This window comes from Sceloporus occidentalis, unplaced genomic scaffold, assembly GCF_023333645.1.
Source record: "Sceloporus occidentalis isolate IW3139 unplaced genomic scaffold, rSceOcc1.0.p SCAF_14, whole genome shotgun sequence".
NCBI lineage: Eukaryota > Metazoa > Chordata > Lepidosauria > Squamata > Phrynosomatidae > Sceloporus > Sceloporus occidentalis.
Window position 1 is genome coordinate 8,102,179 of NW_028316994.1, and position 18,501 is coordinate 8,120,679.

General features: G+C 44.9%; 1 protein-coding gene and 1 pseudogene across 3 annotated transcripts; one reads left to right on the forward strand and one right to left on the reverse strand.

Annotated features, from left to right (window-relative positions):
• The first annotated feature begins 464 nt into the window (after positions 1 to 464).
• Positions 465 to 4,455, forward strand: LOC149303758 (transforming growth factor beta regulator 1 pseudogene; annotated as a pseudogene). Of its 2 annotated transcripts, none has more exons than XR_016272005.1 (2): positions 465 to 843; positions 1,770 to 4,455. The product of XR_016272005.1 is annotated as a transforming growth factor beta regulator 1 pseudogene, transcript variant X1 (transcript). The 2 variants fall into 2 exon arrangements; XR_016272006.1 differs by having other exon boundaries at positions 749 to 816.
• Positions 4,456 to 5,196: 741 nt separating this feature from the next.
• LOC149303759 (translational activator of cytochrome c oxidase 1-like) lies at positions 5,197 to 17,828 on the reverse strand. Its single transcript, XM_089480345.1, has 6 exons — positions 17,753 to 17,828; positions 15,199 to 15,452; positions 13,864 to 13,970; positions 12,321 to 12,451; positions 11,135 to 11,312; positions 5,197 to 10,089 (listed from the first exon to the last, which is right to left on the reverse strand). Exons 2-6 carry the CDS (start codon positions 15,413 to 15,415, stop codon positions 9,889 to 9,891), a joined length of 834 nt encoding a protein of 277 aa, XP_089336471.1. The 5' UTR covers positions 15,416 to 15,452; positions 17,753 to 17,828; the 3' UTR covers positions 5,197 to 9,888.
• Between the last annotated feature and the right edge of the window lie 673 nt (positions 17,829 to 18,501).

Below are 18,501 nucleotides of genomic sequence, written 5' to 3' on the forward strand. Positions count from 1 at the left end.
ATTATTAGATCTCAGGAAGCTGAAGGAGGGAAGGAAGCTAGGAAGGAAGCTGAAGGAGGGAAGGAAATGTGTAAATAACTGGTACAAATAATGTATACAAATACTGTAACTATTGTTCATCAATAGTTAACTGATTAATAATTCCTTAATTTGCTGCTGTGTGCCTTCCAGTCTTTTTAGACTTATGGCGCCCCTATCATGGGCTTTTCTTGACAGGTTTCTTCAGAGGGGGGTTTGTTGCTGTCATTTTCAGAGGCTGAGAGAGTGTGACTGGCCCGAGGTCATCCAGTGGGTTTCCCTGGCCGAGTGTGGATTTGAAGCTTGGTCTCCAGAGCCATAGTCCAACCCTTAAAACTGCTGCTCTATGCTCCAATCCGTGGCAATGGAGGGCTGACTGTCAATACCTTTTCTTTTGAGGGGGCCTCTGTGCATAGGGGTCCCCAAACTGTGCCCTTTAAGAGATTTCGGACTTCATCTCCCAGAGGCCTCAGCCATGGTGGCCAATGGTCTGGGATGCTGGGAGCTGAAGTCCAAAACCCCTCAAAGAGCACAATTTGGGGACCGCTCTGGTCCAGAAACATGGAGCAGGGTGACTTTTCTAGACTCGTCTTGTGTTTGTGTCCTCATTTGGTGAACTTCAGCCCTAAAGTTTGTTAAAACCCAGGACTCAAAACAGAACAGATGCCAAGGGAGGTCCTTCGAAAGCCCTGGCTTCTCTGCGGAGGCAGGAAAGGGTTGCGCAGAGGAGAAGCAGCAGGCCGGAGCCTTCAGGCAGTAGCGCACTTCCGGTTCCGGTCACTCTCCTGGAAAGCGGAAGTAAGGGGCTGCTGTAGCAGTTTTGTGGTAAGAAGAGAGTCAAAGGTTAGGGAGGGGATGGCTATGGCCAGACCTGGTCCTCCTTTTCCAGGACATGTCCTACATTTCAGCCTTCAGTCCAGTGGGAATTCCAAAATGTCCTCCATTTTGTGTGTGACTTGAAAGCATGACTTTATATGAATGTTTTTAGCATTCCTTTGGTCATGCTCTCCATTTTTTGGTCGAATGTCCTACATTTTGCAATGAGGACACAATTTTCTTTGGTGGTGGGGGGGAACTGTGGAAGAACTGTGTTTGGTCCAAAACACACTGCAGAAATAATCCACTTTGAGATTGCTTTAACTGCCCTGGTTCAGTGCTAAGGGATTCTGGGAGTTGTAGTTTATTGTGGCACCAGAGCTCTCTCTGACAGAAGGCTAAAGGTCTCACAAAACTACAGTCCCCAGAATTCCCTAACATTGAGCCAGGGCAGTTGAAGTGGTCTCAAACTGGATTATTTCTGCAGTGTGTTTTGCACCTATGAGTCTGAATTTGTTTTTGGATTATTGCTTAAGTGCAACTGTTGTCTTTGAGATAGCTGCATTAGTCTGGAAAATCTGCAGAGGGATTTTGTAGCACCTTTGAGACAAGGTGACCAAATGTCACAATTGCTACGGAGGACAAGGCACCACAAAATGTAGGATGTTCAAGAAATACCTATGACACCCACACACTGTGGATAATAAAATCAATGGAGGCTGAAGTCTTGTCAAATGCAATGGCATAGAAATGGTGCTCCTTACATAAAATGACAAAATCAAGATTTGCTTCTGGGAAAATATATATATATATATATATATATATATATATCTGAATAGTTGAACCTGTTGACAAGAAATCTCTAAATGTGGAGGGCTGACTGTATTTAAACAAACAAAAAAATAACTCCTTTTGGCTTTCTTTCTCCTTTCTAGATTCTCCTGCCAATTCCATTTCCTCCCCGCTTGCAATGAAGAAAAACCTGCGGAAAAACCAAGGTGAGCGTTACCGCCTGAAGTTCCGGCGTCTCTGCCGTGCAGCCAAGGTACTGGTTTATGAGAACGCAGCCCTGTGTGATGAGATTGCCAGGCTGGAGGCCAAATACCTCCGTGTGCGCGAAGAGCGCCGGTTCCTATTGGCTCGCCTGCTGCAGGCCCAAGCCCTGGCAGAAGAAGAGACCCCTGTGCCTACCATCACCACCATTTCACAGCCCTCTCCGGACGAACAGGCCACCCGCAAGCCCCGCCGAGAACGCAAAGGCAAGGAAAATGGGCGGGCATCTAAGCGCAGGGTGGCGCCTGAGCTAGGCATCCGCCGGCTGGTTCCACCACTTCCCTTGGATCCCTCTGGCCGGCCAGTGTTTCCTATCACGTTGGGTCCGCTGACTGTCTACAGCTTGGGCGAGATTGTCTCTGACCGTTCCAGTTTCCATACAGAGAGTGCCATTTACCCTGTGGGGTACTGCAGCACCAGGATCTTTGCCAGTACTCAACAGCCTGTTCATCGCTGCCTCTATACTTGCCAGATCAAGGATGGTGGTACTGGGCCGCTCTTTGAGATAGCCCCTGAAGACGAGCCCGGCTGTGTAATAACTGGCTCTAGCCCAGACACTTGCCATGCTCAGCTCCTTGAGGCTGTGGGCGCTGCCCAACTGGAGCCATCTGGTGCTGAGTTCTTTGGGCTGTCCCACCCAGCCATCCAGCATCTCATTCAGAGCTGCCCCGGAGCACGTAAGTGTGCTGGGTATCGCTGGTTACGCTTTGAGGTGTGCCGTCCAGCAGATGGGGCCCCTCCTGAAGCATTGCCTCCAGGAAATCCTGGAACCGACTTTGAGGCGTTTCAAAACCAAGGCTTGGCAGGACCAGTGGGTCTGGATTTCCCTGCTGCCACCCCTTCTCCACCCAGTGGCAATGGCTATGCAGAACTGTTCCTGCCATGTGCCCCCTCAGGAGGGTCCCCTGTTCCCCAAAGCCCAGAGAGTGACACTGACTGAACCTGGCCAGTCGCATTCCCATGTAGAGCTTCTGTTTGGAGACCAGACGCATATCCCCTCTGCACAGGTATAATGGTTTTGTGCCATTTTTAACTATCATGACTCAGTCTTGTGGAATCTTGGGATTTGTAGTTTGATAAGGGGTTTAGGATTCTGTGCTGGAGTGCTCTGGTTCTCCGATTCATGAGAGTGGACTAGAGCCCTCTAGCAAACTACAAATTCCAAGATTCCATAGGATGAAGCTCTGGCAGTTAAAAGTGATCTAAAATTGCACAGTACAGATCCACTTCAAGCAGTGTATGTTCACTTATATACACCCCAAGGTTTCTTGTAGCTCCAGAACATGCAACTAATTGTACTTTGGATGTTGTTGAACTGCAGCTCCCATCATCCTTCACCACTGATGGAGGCTGTGGTCCAGCAACTTCTGGAGTAAACACAGGTTGCCCACCCCTGCATGTAGTTCATACTGCATTGATTTCATAAATTGTTTGTACCATCCCCTGGTACTTCACAATCTTGTTCTTTCAGCACCATCAATTTGCTTGCAGGTCTGAGAGGGTGAGGGTGTGTATGTGCACATATCTTTCATATAGACTCTATAAATTAGTATTTTATATACTGTAAGTATTTCATTAGTGTAATGTTTATTGTTAATTTTTGCCTTAAGTAAAAGCTCATTTGTGAATATTCCCCTGTGGGGTAGGGCCAGCTCCATGTTTTTGTTAGATCAGTGAAGAGTGGCATCTTCACTAGGCCCCACTCCATTATCCAGTATGTCTTCTCACTACCATTGCCACCATCTGTTGTTGCTGTACCTCCTCTTCATTGCCATTGCTTTGCATGGCAGGTAAGGAAAGCAAACTCCTTCTCACCATGACAGGGCTTGGAAATGTTCCTTCTTTGAACCACAGTTACCAGACTTCCCCAGCTGATGGGGTGATAGTAAGAATTACAAGCCAAAAGGTAACATTTCCATGCTCTGCCATCACCTTGTGTGGGCTGAAGCTTGTTTTGTGAGCAAGCAGATTGCCAGCAATTAAGAAAAGGAACAAGTCCAGGGAGCTCATGTTGGTGACTGTAGACCTCTAGTGAGTTGTGGGCACTAGGCAGGTGCCCAAACATGCCAACTTTTGTCTTACGGTTTTCAGGTTCATTTAACAATGTCATCTAGGCCTCAGTAAATCCATCACATCCTGTAAAGGCATGTTCATACATTAACTTCACCATGACATAATGATCTTTTTCTGTCAAACATTCTTAAGCTTCACTTCAAAGACTGGTGTGCATCTGTATAACTGATTGATTAACAGCAAATGGAGCAATTAAAAACCAGCAAGATGTTAACTGTGTTCTTGTAGATTCCCTTATTTCCAACCCTTCACCAACACCACTGCCTAGTTGGTGAAGGGTTTCAGTTTTTTTTAGTATTTTGAAATCAAAGCCAATACTGGATGAACCAAATGTGTGTGGCTAACTGATAGATCAGAGATGACCCACATGAAAGTTGGTGGTGACTGAACAACTGAATGTCCAAATTGGTTGTTTTTCTACCTTATGTTTCATTCGATTTGGGAAGAGATTTGTGTGTGAGACTTGTCACTGCAGCCTGTTTATAATAAAGGCTTTGAAATTCATATGTGTGTGCAGGAAACATGCTGGTGCAGGCGTGAGCTGTACAGAGGATAGCTATGATGCAAGCCCCAAAACACTGATTAAGACAAAAGTTGGGAAACTTTGACCCTCCAGTAAATCTTCCACAATGCCTTACCACTGGGGGAGGCCAGTGACAGATATTGGGAAAAACACTCAAAGGACAAGTTTTCCCATTGCATTAAGACATGGAGGTCCCCCTCCCTATCTCCAAATTGGCTCTCTTGTTTAAGAGGAGGAAGCAACAGGTGTTTCCTTATAGTGTTCCTATACCAAGAGTTGCAAGAAGGCATATGTGATCATAGTGGCAGATTATAGTGATGTACAAATATCTAACAATAGCAAAAAGAAATTGGCACACTTGCCTTCATCCCATCCTGAAATGATGAAAGCTTAGAGGATGGATTTTTGTGTGGCACGATGGGAACTCCATTCATTTACAGAACAAATTCCTGTTCTCAGTATGATTTAAATAAGGTATTCTCAAACTTTAGCTTTCCAGATGTTTTTCACTTCAGCTCCCAGAATTCCTGTTGGCCAAGCTGGCTGGGGTTTCTGGAAGTTGAAGTGCAAAGCACCTGCAGGACTAATACAGTTGATTTAAATATACTGTATATAATAATAATAATAATAATAATAATAATAATAATAATAATAATAATTTTATTTGTATTTTCCCGCCTCTCCCAATGGATCGAGGCAGGATTACAACCGTAAAATAACCATCCACTGTAACCATATACTGTACTCGTGTATAAGTCTAAAAATTTTAGTCAAAATTGACTCCAAAAACCTGAGTCGGCTTATCCACAGGCCAATGTAAGTACTGTACTTTAACTCATATTTGAAAAGGAACCATGCCCTGGTGAAAAGCTGACCCCCCCCCCCCCCCATTCTCTCATCCATCCAGCCTTTAGGATGAGCACAAACAGTTGTACCTGCTGGAATTTTGTAAGTTGTTTGGCATTGCTTTCCTTGCTTCATCCTTTAGATCTTTTGTCACATGCCCTAAGTAGATCTTGCAAGCCTGAAGACTGCCAAACCCTGATCTGAGCCACAAACCAGCTCCAAATTAGCTTGGCTACTATTATTATTATTATTATTATTATTATTATTATTATTATTATTATTATTCCCTGCCCTCAGGCTTACAATCTAACAAGACTTGACACAAAAGGAGAAGGGAGTGGTGGTGGGGAAGGGACCTCTCTAGTAGCATAATACATATAAAGTACATGGCAATACAGGAAATGATTCAATAAAACAGGCAACAAAAGAACATCAAATAGCAAGTGACAGTTATGCAATGCCTGGGAAGGCTTCCCTGAACAGGCTGGTCTTCAACTCTGTTTTGAAGCTGGTTAAAGAAGTGATGGCTCTTGCTCGTGGGGGAAGAAGGTTCCAGGCATGAGGGGCAGCGAGTGAAAAGGGGCGAATCCGAGATGGGGCAGAGGAAATCCTGGGCTGTGACAGCAGACTTTGACTACCAGAAGGGAGGGCCCGAGTGGGAAGGTGAGGAGAAAGAAGGTCTGATAAGTAAGGAGGGGCCAGTCTATGGAGGGCTTTAAATGTCGACAGCAGGAGCTTATACTGAATGCGGAAAGGGAGGGGGAGCCAGTGAAGGGATGCCAACACAGGAGAGATATGGTCAGAGCGGTGGGCGGATGTGATAATGCGTGCAGCTGAATGCTGGACAGAAATTAAAGGACGGAGGTGAGAAAGAGGAAGCCCAGCCAGGAGGATGTTACAGTAATCAAGTCGTGAGACCACTAGGGCATGGACCAGGATCTTGGCAGTAGAGGCGGAGAGATATGGTCGGAATTTGGCAATATTGTACAGACAGAATCTACAAGCCTTGGCTGTGGTCTGGATCTGAGGGATACATGACAGAGAAGAATCAAAGATAAAACCGAGACTGCGGGCTTGCTGGACTGGTTGAATAGAAATGTTGTCCACAGAGACAGAAAAGGAGTGTTGAAGGGTGGGCTTACGAGGAAAGACAAGAAGCTCCATCTTGGACATGTTGAGCTTCAAACGTCGATGGCGCATCCACTGCGCGACAGCTGTGAGGCAAGACAAAACTTGCTGTTCAAGCCTTGGAGAAAGGACAGGGGTGGAAAGATACAACTGGGTGTCGTCGGCATACAGGTGGTAGGAAAAACCAAAAGAGCAAATGAGTTTACCTAAGGACAGTGTGTAGAGAGAAAACAGAAGGGGACCCAGAACAGAGCCCTGGGGAACTCCAACAGATAAGGGAACAGGAGATGAAGTCTGACCACCTGTGACCACTGCAAAAGATCTGTCTGACAAATAAGATCTAAACCAGTCGAGAACGGAGTCTGAGAACCCAAGGTCAGAAAGTATATCAACTAAAAGAGAGTGATCAATGGTGTCAAAGGCTGCAGACAAATCAAGAAGGATGAGAACAGAGTAAAGGCCATTAGCCTTGGCCCGTAAAAGGTCATTGGAGATCTTAGTAAGAGCTGTCTCTGCAGAATGCCTTGGGCGGAAACCAGACTGAAAGGGATCGAGGATGGAGTTGGCTTCAGGAAACTCAAGACAGCAAGAATAAACAACCCATTACAAAACTTTAGAAAGAAACGGAAGAAGAGAAATCGGACGATAACTAGACAAAGAGGAGGGGTCAAGAGAAGGTTTTTTATCATCACAGCTTTTCCGAGAAATATGCATTCAGCCTGTAAGCAAAAGCGAACTGCTGCTGATTCAAGTGCACCATGCTTCACAGTACATGTGTTTAGGATTTCAGTTTTGCAAGCACTCTGAGAATTCTGTGCAGTCCTTGCCGAACTGCAGTTCCTTCCCAGGGAGGAAATGTATAATATGATAGATATACCCTAATGAAATTAAAGCCACAAGGCTTAAACACAGAGACTGACGAGAGAGAAACCTACAGACAAGACATACTAGGTATCTAGCATGCAGCAAAGCATTAGCAAGTGTATAGTGGAATTCATGTACCTGTACCATGCACAAGAAAATTTAGGTACATACACCATGCAAAGAAATGCTTAAAAAGGCACCAGGGCATGCAGAAATCCACCTATTAATAGCATGGAGGTACTGTATATACACAGTCACAAATAACTGGAATGGACTAGCCTTGCTAAAGATGCAGTCATGTACAAAGAGTTAGTCACATAATGATTAACTGGCATAAACAGGTAGAAAATTCCTGCACTCAGTCCCATGCATATTCCCCTGCGGTCTCAAACAGAGATATACAATTTGTACTCATGCCAACATGAATACACATTGCAGCAGTTATACACAAATATTTCTACCAACATCCTGGCTTCATGGGGTGACCAGATGTCATAACTGCAAAGAAGGACAAAACACTGGAAAATATAGGACATTCAAGAAAAATGTAGGGCCTTGCAAAATAAAAGCCAAAAACCCTAATATAAATATAAATTCATGCTGCTTAGTTATGCTTAAACTGGAGGACATTTTGGCATTCCTCCTGGACAGAAGGTTGAAATGTAAGATATATCACCCTATGGCCTCACAACAAAATCCTTTTTCTTTCTGTTTGATACTATTAGTGTGCACACACAGTTGCCTGTTATCTCTTGTAGTCCAAACATTTTTACTTTTTCCAGACACATCTTAGTATACCTTCATTGTTGCATATTTACAGGCTGTGCATGTACAATTGCAGTTACGCCATAAGCCACCCAAGTTTAAATCTTTTATAAGTGTTAGCCCACACTAGGAAGACTTTCAAATTTCTATAGAAAGGCCTTAGCTACTTTAAGAGATGGTTGTGACTATAAACAATATTCTGTAATCACTTCAAGACTTCAGGACAGAGTGGGAGAGAACATTCATGGAAATAACAACCATCTATTTACTGCCTCACATTTCCTTTGAAGAGGGAAGTAAAAAGCAGTTGCACGCATAAATCATGTTAGCTCTCTTGAACAGACAGAAGGCATAAAGAAAGGGGATATTTATGAAATCATCCAGGAACAAGGAGTTTGAAGGTCTGTCCAAAGCAGAAAAGCACGAAAGAAGAAGAAAGATAGCTGTAACAATCCTGAAACAGACACATTTAATATTTTACTCAAAATAGTGACTGGTATTCAGGCTGAACAGATAAATCCTAAGCATAGCAGAAATAGTTTGTTGGAAACACCTTTGCTACCTCTGACAATAAAAATCTTAACACTTTAGAAGGGTGTCCTCAGATCACTTCTGCTACACTTATGTCAACTTCTTTCTTGGTGTGTACATTTCACAATATATGAAGGAATCTTCTGACAACAGACTGAATGTTATCAAAGGTTATCACTTGTGGAGTTTATTGGCCAGTGCCCCATATCCTCAGAAAGTGGAGAAACAAGCTACTACTTCCACTGGCCAGTCTGGTTTCCAAAAGAGGGGGTACAATATTCAATAGCCAGAGTACCATGAGCTCAGGAACAGCACTCAGTTCATTTGCTATTCTTGAGCTAGTGCAGAGTTGGTAATAAGACTGAACAGCCACTGGCATTGATGCACAGATTTTATTCCACTAGGGGACACTACAGCTTCAACAAAAGGATGGGGGTTAGGCAGAACATTTTCAAGTTCTGATTTTAGATCAGGGTAGGCAACTCTGGAAGGCTAGGCGACTGCATTGGGCTCCCAGGAGACCTTGGAGGGCTGCAACAGCACCCATCTATACTGGTGTGGGAGGGAGGGTTTTAAAATTTTGTTTGTCTCCAAACCCCTTCTAGTGGCTTTGGAAGCATTTTTGTCATGTTTTTAGGCTCAAAAAGAGGCTTTTTAAACAACAGAATGTGAATGGAAGTCACTTCCTTGTCACTTCTTGTTTCAGAAAAATGCTTTCTAGAAAAATGCTTTCCTCTCCTGGTTTTAACTTGGCCATTGGGGGACAAAAGCATGGTGAAAATGCCTCCACATTTTCTAGAAAGCATTTAGGTATTTTAAAAATATATTTTTGACTGTCTCAGGGACCATAAAAACAGCTCTGTGGGGCTGCACATGGCCAGTGGGCTGCACTTTGTCCATCTATTTTAGGTCTTCTTGGTAAACACTCATTGATGTTTGTCAGTGTACAAAAATGCTGGATTCCCAAATTCTATCTAGCACGTTTTGCCAGCATCCACAACTGTTTCACAAGCCATTCCTTTCTGTATACCAGGTCAGCCAGTCTTCAGGTCAGGTACTGTGAGAAGGGAACCCAGAAAAAGTGAGGCGATACTTCAAAAACATGTTAAGTAACCCTCACTCATGGCTGCCAATCTTAATCAGTTAGAAAAGTCATCCCAGGTTTGTCCTCCTTTAAAGGTCAAACAAAAAGTAACCCAAGACTCCACCAATAAGTCTTTGGCAGCTCCCATTCAAAGGCAAAGAGATACTACCAAGGAAGGCTTGTAAATCTAGACAATGTTGTCATACACTCGGACAACATCCAGACAGTCCCGGAGTGCCTCTAGCAGCTGTGATGTCCGCTCCATCTCTTCATCAGTAAGCTGAGTATTAACAGTTGGGATAAATTCAAGGCTGGCTGAGAGTGAAGAAAGGCCCAGCAACTCAAGTTTTTCACGGACCTGGCGCAAAGTGGGCACTGCACAGATAAACTGGAGGGGGGAAAGCAAAGAAGAAAAATCAGGCAGGAATCCTTCAGAGCTTTGAACATAAGCAAGGAAGTGTTTCATCCAAGAATGAACAGTTTAAGATTCCTAGTGCTGATGCAGAATGGCAGAAATATATCTTGGACACAGGAAGAGGAGTCTAATGTATTGGTAGAGACTTGAGAACAAGGAATTTTGGGATATCTTTAGCAATGGAGGGATGTGAGGACAGTAGAGGATATGAGTAGGAGGATCTCATAAGTGAAAGCAAAATACACTCCTCCATGCTAAAATATAGAGTGGAGTCCATCTAGGGCAGTTTTCTCCATGTCCAAAATAGCCAAATTATGCAATTGGAGCCCCAGATTCTGCTATCGGCACTGCTGATGTTATGTGCCTTTGTGTCAACTTCAACTTGTGGATTCTCTTGACAAGGTTTATTCAGAGCAGATTTCCCATTGCCTTCCTCTAAGGCTGAGAGTGTGTGACTTGCTCACAGTTTCCCAGTGGGTTTCCATGGCTGCGCAGGGATTCAAACTGTGGTCTCTCAGAGTCCTACTCCAAGACTCAAACCACTCTCAGAACAAACATATATTAAGTCAATTAAGTATAGCCAGATCAGATGAGGACATTCAATTTCTGTTTAAAATACTGATAATACATGTGAAATCTCAGTATCCAAAAGGACAGACTATCTTAACCTGGCTTCCTGAGGATGTGTCAGACAACAAACCCATCACCCCAGCATGCAGCCTGAGATAATGGGAGTTCTAGTGTGACATATCTGAAGGCCACCAAGTTGAGGAGGGCTATGAAAGGGCATTGGTGCCCTTCCCTCTGATTACAGAAGCAATGCAAACTTGCTTTAAAAATGAGTGCAAAACTCAGGATGTGGAATTCTACATTTCTATGGCAATCTCACAGAATATTCTTACAGATCAGAAGCGTTAAAAGGGAGCTGCTTGGAAAGTCCAAACATGGTAAGGAATATAGTCAATATGAAAAGCATGTCCTTCTCCTTCCTATATTTTCAACCTAACTCACACCTCACCTTTAATATCATCTTCCCTTCTTCATCCTCTTCCTCCTGGACATCTTCTGCTCCAGCTTCAATAGCCAACTCGAGGGCCTGATCCAGACTGACTGGACTGCTGGACCGATTCTCCTTGCTGACAGTCACAACCCCCTTCTTCTCAAAACTGTGCCGAGCCCCATCAGCAAACATGCCTCTGCAGGGAACCAAGCAGGAAGGCCACAGCGTGAAATCTTAGCAAACAATGAACTGGAAGTTCTTTCTCCTCCAATCCAGAGCTTGTACAAGTTACTTTGGATAACAACCTCAAACACCAGCTGCAACCTCCCAGCCTATTTCATCTCACATGGTTGTTCTGGCACTTGCTGTAGTTCCTGTCCTTCCCAATAATTTGTTCAGTGCCAAGCACTAAACCACATTACGGCTACACCATAAGTTTTACTGGTGGTAGATGATGCAGCAAATGGTATACAGCAGAGAAGTATTTTAGCCTTTTTACTGATGGAGTACAGTAATAATAATAATAATAATAATAATAATAATAATAATAATAATAATAATATCTCACTCTTTTCCCAAAACTGGGACCCAGAGTAGCTCACAATATTATAAGAACAGTACAATTAAAAGTATACAAAAGTGATACATTAAAATAGAATTAAAATATTAAAATATTAAAATAGATTGCTTGTTAAAAGACTAAAATACAATATCCTTCTTACAGCCAGAGGCAGTACTGGGTCTCTAAACAAATAGTCCTATTTATACTATTCCTGATCAGTGATCAAATTCCCCATTGCTGGGCATATGGGGGCCCTGGACTTATGTGTACCCTGCCCACGTAAGGCTGATGGAAGATGAATTCTTGAGGATTATACAGTGTAAAACCAAGCCAAGAAAATAAAAGGTGAAAGTATGACCCATCTCTCCTTTCCCTCATTAGCAAGGAGAACTGTGTCAAGCAGTAACAGAGGAAAATTCACTCTTCCAGTCCTTTTTCAACCTTCTTATCTTTTCCCAGACACAAGCTACCAAGCTAATGCAAAAACAAAACAAAACAACAACAACAACAACAAAACCCAAACAAGATCACTAACACAAATTAATACTTTGTGTAGCATCAGACAGCTGTGAACATTTGGCCATGATGCCAACAAGGACCCTAATACCCATCTGCCTGCTGGCAGAGGTCCAATTCACTAACCCGTGCTGGCTCAAAAGACGGCGGATTTCTTGGAAGGACCTCTTGGCATTGTCTGTCAGTATCTCGATTAGCAGGGAGGAACCACCAGGGCCTCGTGCTTCATAGAGCAGGTATGAGGACTTGGCTTTATCCTATTCAAACAATGAAAAACATGAGTAAATTGTACCATTTAGAGACCCCATCATTTAAATCAGACCCATGAGCAGCCTCCCAAGTCCCTCTAGTTTTCCTCCTCCAAAAATAAAGTTCTGGAAAGGAAATCTTATTTCCAGTCCCAGAGCCACAATTTTGTCATTTATATTTACTGTCACAAATCACCTTTTTGTTTAGAGAATGGGTGGAAACGGTTATCTAGATGTTGTTGGACTGCAAATCCCAGCAGTCTTAGCTATTACAACAAATGGCAATGAATACTGAGAATTCTAGTTCATCTACATCTGGAAGGTTGCATGATTCCCTGGTCTAGACAACACAAGAATAGTTAACAAAGCCTCTGACAAAGCAGACCGTTTTACAAATAGCCCCACCTCCTTTTCATCCTCATTCTATGCCTATCTTGAAGGATTTTTTTAGAAGTATCTGCACTGAGAAGATGGTGAAGGAAGGCTGAGAAACACAGACTTTCAGTGCTGGATTGCAGCAATCTATCTGCAGTAAACAAGGCAATAAAGCTTAAGTTGGGGAAAAGTAGGATTCTGTTTCTGGCCACTCCTATAGCTGTGTGTGCCTGCCTACAACAGGCAAGGTAAGAAGGAGCTAACTCCAAAATCCCTAAGCATGTGTGAACAGTAAAACAGAGAAGAGAGGGGAGCAGATAAGCCTGCCTCACCAGCTAACTCCAACATGCTTTTAAAAAGAGCACAGATCTTACGTTTGGCCATGAAAATGGAGAAACATGGAAGCTGGTGAAAGAAAAGAAAAATCATCCCTGGATGTATTTTGGAAGAAGACGTCAAATGGCCTTTAAAAGGTTTAACAAGTTCTTGTTGACTTATGCAAAGTTTACCTGACCTAGGTGTTTCATTTCCTATGTGCATACTGTTGGTTTTAAATAAAACATTTGCACTTCTTTTCAACTGCTCTTCTTAATTGTGGTATAGGAATCTGTCCCCATTATTTCTATGTTACTTTTTCCTACAGTAATGCCTAAGAACATATATATTTATTTCTATAATGGAGGTATACTTGTACAGTATATGCATTTTACACCACAGTGTAAAAATTTACCCCACAGTGTTCTGTGGATATGGGTCAGTGCTGTTGCTACATCTGTAACCCACCCAGCCTTTGCTGGCTTAAGGACACAAAGGTGGGGAGCAAGTCACAACAGAACAATTTCCCTATAGATGCTGTATGGGACTATAACACCCATCAGCTCTCATCAGGATAGTTAATGGGAAGGGTTGCAATTCAACAGCATCTGGACGGCCACAGATGCATTTCTTGCCCCAGTTAATCTCTCTTCTCCAAAATGCATTTCATGCACAAAGACAGTGATGGTGGCCACATCTGTGTACCAGACTCAAAGATATGAGGAACATACCCCACCAGTGATTGCTGCTTCAATGGAAGATTTTGGCATACTTTTGCTCCGACACTGTTCAATAACATTGGCTAAATTACTGTTCAATTCTGGATTGGGGCCTCCTTCTGCCAAAGACATTTGAAAACATGAGAGATAATATATTAATTATCATCATCGCTGCATGATCACTACATCATCATCATCATTATTATTATCATCTTGCCCTTTGCTTTGAGCAGCAAAATGTCTTGGGTTGCGCCTGGAGATCATCTTCATCACTTCTGCCATTTAAGGTATGGGAGGAAAGCTGATTTTTAAATGGTGAATTTAGATGTTGAATTTTAAATGTGGACTATTTTAAAACTTGTGTGTGTCTTATTTGTCCTTTCAAACTGGACTTATCTGTATCCTGACCTGGACTTATGAATTACTGTATTTTAATCAATTGTGTTCATTGTTGATTTGCTGCTGTTCCCGTCTCAACCTGTGAGGAGAAATAATGATAATAATAGTATTATTTCTTACCTGCCTCTCCCCATGGATCAAGGCAGAGAACAACAAATCAACACTGAACAACAGTGATTAAAACACATTAATAATAATAATAATAATAATAATAATAATAATAATTCTTACCCACCTTTCCCCATGGATCGAGGTGAAGAACAATAAATAGGTGAAGAACAATAAATCAGCAATAAACAACATTTAAAAAACATGTTAATAATAATAATGTTATTGTTATTATTATTAATGCGTATTAATCAATGTTACTCATTTCTGATTTGTTGTTGTTTTCTGCCTCGATATAATAATAATACCTACCTGGCTCTCTCCATGGATTGAGGCAGAGAACAACAGATCAGAAATGAGTAACACTAATTAAAATGCATTAATAATAATAATAATAATAATAATAGGTGTTGTTTTTTAATTGATGTTGTTCATTGTTGATTTGTTGTTGTTGTTAGGGACTACAGTGATTAGCAGCAGAGACCTTGCCTAGTCATGGGCCTTCTTCTTCAGGTCTACACAAACATAGAACATCAGATTTCTATGTCCATTACAACACGGGTGGGACTCCTTTGGCCTCCCAGATGTTTCTAATTATAGTCTATACACAACCCTTGTTGTTGCTGTTGTTGTTGTGTGTGCAAATCTATTTTTGTTTAAATTTGGGAAGATTTGTTGAGCAAGGGTTTACTATTGCTTTACTCTGAGGCTGAGAAAAAATGACTTGCCCAGGGTCAACCCCTAACCACCAGCTTTTTCCCTCACTGGCTGGCAGCTTCTGGAGGCACACAATTTCTTCACTCACCTCTCACAATAACAACGCAAATGCTGCCACTGTACCTTTGACTGCCAGTCGGATCATCATGGTGAGCTTTTGGAAAAGGCGGGACCGAGCAGTGTCTTTTGGGCCTTTCACATGTTTGACCTTAGACCATTTGTTGTGTCCGGCGAATGCAGCGCAGGAAGCATGGATGGTGCGACTGGGGTTGTCCAGGAGCGTAAAAAGATGTTGCCGGAACAAGACATTTGCTCTTGTGAGAGTGATGCCCGCTGACATGTCTCAGGTGCGAGAAGAAGTCTCCTTGGGGCTCAGTCTTCAAATAAAACATAAGCAAAACGGGTACTGTGAAATTGAAAAAAAATATTTATACACATTTACAATATATTTACTTGGTGTATATTTAGGGTTGCCATATCCCGCCCCCCGGCGGGACAATCCCGGTTTGGGCGGTGCCATCCCGGTCCCGGTCCGGTTTGGCGCCCAAACCGGGACGGCCCCGCCCACCGCGGCCACCTCCGCCGCCGCGGCGGCTCCAAGGCCTTTCTGAGGCCTGGGACGGAAAAGGAGGGCAGCGAGGCCTGAGGCAGAGGAGGCTGCAGGGAGGCGGCGCCTCTTGGGCGCAGCCGCGCCAACCTCCCCGCCTCCCTGCAGCCTCCTCCCTCCTTCCTGGCCTCCGCGGGGGCCAAGAAGGAGGCGAAGCCCCGGCCATCGCCGCCGGCCTCCCCCCTCCTTCCTGGTCCCTGCGGGGGCCAAGAAGGAGGCGAGGCCGGGGCGATCGCCGCCGGCCTCCTCCCCTCCTTCCTGGTCCCTGAGGGGCCAAGAAGGAGGCGAGGCCGGGCCGCCGGGGCGATCGCCGCCGGCCTCCTCCCCTCCTTCCTGGTCCCTGAGGGGCCAAGAAGGAGGCGAGGCCGGGCCGCCGGGGCGATCGCCGCCGGCCTCCTCCCCTCCTTCCTGGTCCCTGCGGGGGCCAAGAAGGAGGCGAGGCCGGGGCGATCGCCGCCGGCCTCCTCCCCTCCTTCCTGGTCCCTGCGGGGGCCAAGAAGGAGGCGAGGCCGGGCCGCTGGGGCGATCGCCGCCGGCCTCCTCCCCTCCTTCCTGGTCCCTGAGGGGCCAAGAAGGAGGCGAGGCCGGGGCGATCGCCGCCGGCCTCCTCCCCTCCTTCCTGGTCCCTGCGGGGGCCAAGAAGGAGGCGAGGCCGGGCCGCCGGGGCGATCGCCGCCGGCCTCCTCCCCTCCTTCCTGGTCCCTGAGGGGCCAAGAAGGAGGCGAGGCCGGGGCGATCGCCGCCGGCCTCCTCCCCTCCTTCCTGGTCCCTGAGGGGCCAAGAAGGAGGCGAGGCCGGGGCGATCGCCGCCGGCCTCCTCCCCTCCTTCCTGGTCCCTGAGGGTCCCAGGAACGAGGCGAGGCCCCGATCCTGGCCTCCGATCGTGGCGGGGCCCAGGCGGGGAGGGAAAGCCTCCTTAAGTGGAGGCTTTCCCTTGCTGCTTGGCCTCCGCTCCCCGCTGCGATCGCGGTAAAATGTAGGACAGAATTTTCAAATGTAGGACACACTTTTTGTGTGTGTCCTACATTTGAAAATTTTGTCCTACATTTTTCCCGGTTTCGAGGTCCGGCACTATGGCAACCCTATGTATATTTATTTATACCTGGCCTTTTCCCCAATAATGGGGCTCAAGCTGGTTTACAACTTATTAAAAGCAATGCAAATGAACATCTATACACAAACATCAGTTTTAAAAAAGGATAAATAATATATATATATATATATATATATATATATATTTTAAAACAGTGGTTCAAACTTTGGGCTACGACTCTGGAGACCAGGGTTTGAATCCCAGCTCAGCCTCAGCGGATAGCAGTGGCAAACCCTCTCTGATTAAAACTTGCCAAGAAAACCCTATGATAGGTTCCCCTTGGGGTCATAGAAACCCACTGGGTGACCTTTTGCAAGTCACACTTTCTCAGCCTCAGAGGATGGCAATGGCAAACCCCTTCTGATGAAGCCTGCCAAGAAAACCCTAGCCTAGGATAAGTTCCACTTATAATCATGGAAACCCACTGAGGGTCCTTAGGCAAGTCACACTCTCTCAGCCTCTAAGGATGGCAAAGGGAAACCCTCTTTGATGAAACCTGCCAAGAAAACCCTATTATAAGTTCCTCTTAGGGTCATGGAAACCCACTGGGTGACCTTAGGCAAGTCACACTCTCTCAGTCTTAGAGGATAGCAATGGCAAACCCCTTCTGATTAAGCCTGCCAAGAAAACCCTATGAAAGGGTCTCCATAAATTGGAAAGGACTTGAAGGCACACAGCAACAACAACAACACCTTCATATGTCCTCAAGCAAGTTTGCAGTGGCCCCAAACTGTGCCCTTTAAGAGCTTTTGGACTTCATCTCCCAGAAGCCTCAGCCACGTTGGCCAATAGCCTGGGATTCTGGGAGCTGAAGTCCTAAATCCCTTAAAGAGGACAGTTTGGGGGACCATTGAATTAGAGGGTAGGAAAGGGAAGACACTCACATCTCCCATTTGTGATCAAGTCCTGGGAGGCGACCCTAATTGTGAATGGGGAGGCTTCCCGCAACTGCTGTTCTTTTAAATGCATTGACCTACCTCCCTAGCAGCGGAGTCGTCTCCCAGAGTTCCACAGACCTCTTCCCCTGGAGCTCCGCCCACGAGGGGGCGGGGCCTAATCTGATTTAACGCTTTCATTTCCGCTTCTCCAAAGGTTGCCCATATAGTAGTTCTCCAGACTGTACCCTTTAAGAGACTTTGGACTTCAGCTCCCAGAAGCCTCAGTCATGTTGGCCAATAGCCTAGGATTCTGGGAGCTGAAGTCCAAAATCCCTCAAAGAACACGGTTTGGGGACCACTCTGCTAGTATAGGGTGGGTTTGGTCCAAAACACACTGCAGAAACAATCCAGTTTGAGATTAGCTGCCCTCAGAGCTCAGTGCCAGGGAAGCCATGGGAAATGTAGTTTATTGTGGCACCAGAGCTCTCTGACAGAGAAGGCTAAATGTCTCACAAAACTACAGTTCCCAGAATTCTCTAGCATTGAGCCAAGGTAGTTAAAGCGACCTCAAGCTGGATTACTGTGGTCCCTCCACATTCACGAGGGTTAAGGGTGAAGGATCCCTTTGAATGGGGGAAAGCTGCAAATAATAAAACACTATTCTTTTTATCTGAGGTAAAACCCCTCTAGGAATCCCCTGCGCAACTCTATGGTCAACATCTGCCATGATCATAGAATCAGGCTGGAGGACCTAGAAATGGCTAGAGAGGTGTTTTCTCTAGACACCTCTAGCTTCTCCAATACCAATCTATGGTCAACTTCTGGCAAGGGATACGCTAGAGGACCTA

Excerpts from the sequence above, each read along its gene's own strand:
- LOC149303759 (XM_089480345.1), bottom strand. The coding sequence starts at position 15,415 with ATGTCAGCGGGCATCACTCTCACAAGAGCAAATGTCTTGTTCCGGCAA. Across the intron at positions 13,971-15,198 it reads GATCCGACTGGCAGTCAAAG|AAGGAGGCCCCAATCCAGAA; the intron begins GTACAGTGGCAG and ends TGTCTTTGGCAG. Across the intron at positions 11,313-12,320 it reads CGTCTTTTGAGCCAGCACGG|AGGCATGTTTGCTGATGGGG; the intron begins GTTAGTGAATTG and ends GGTTCCCTGCAG.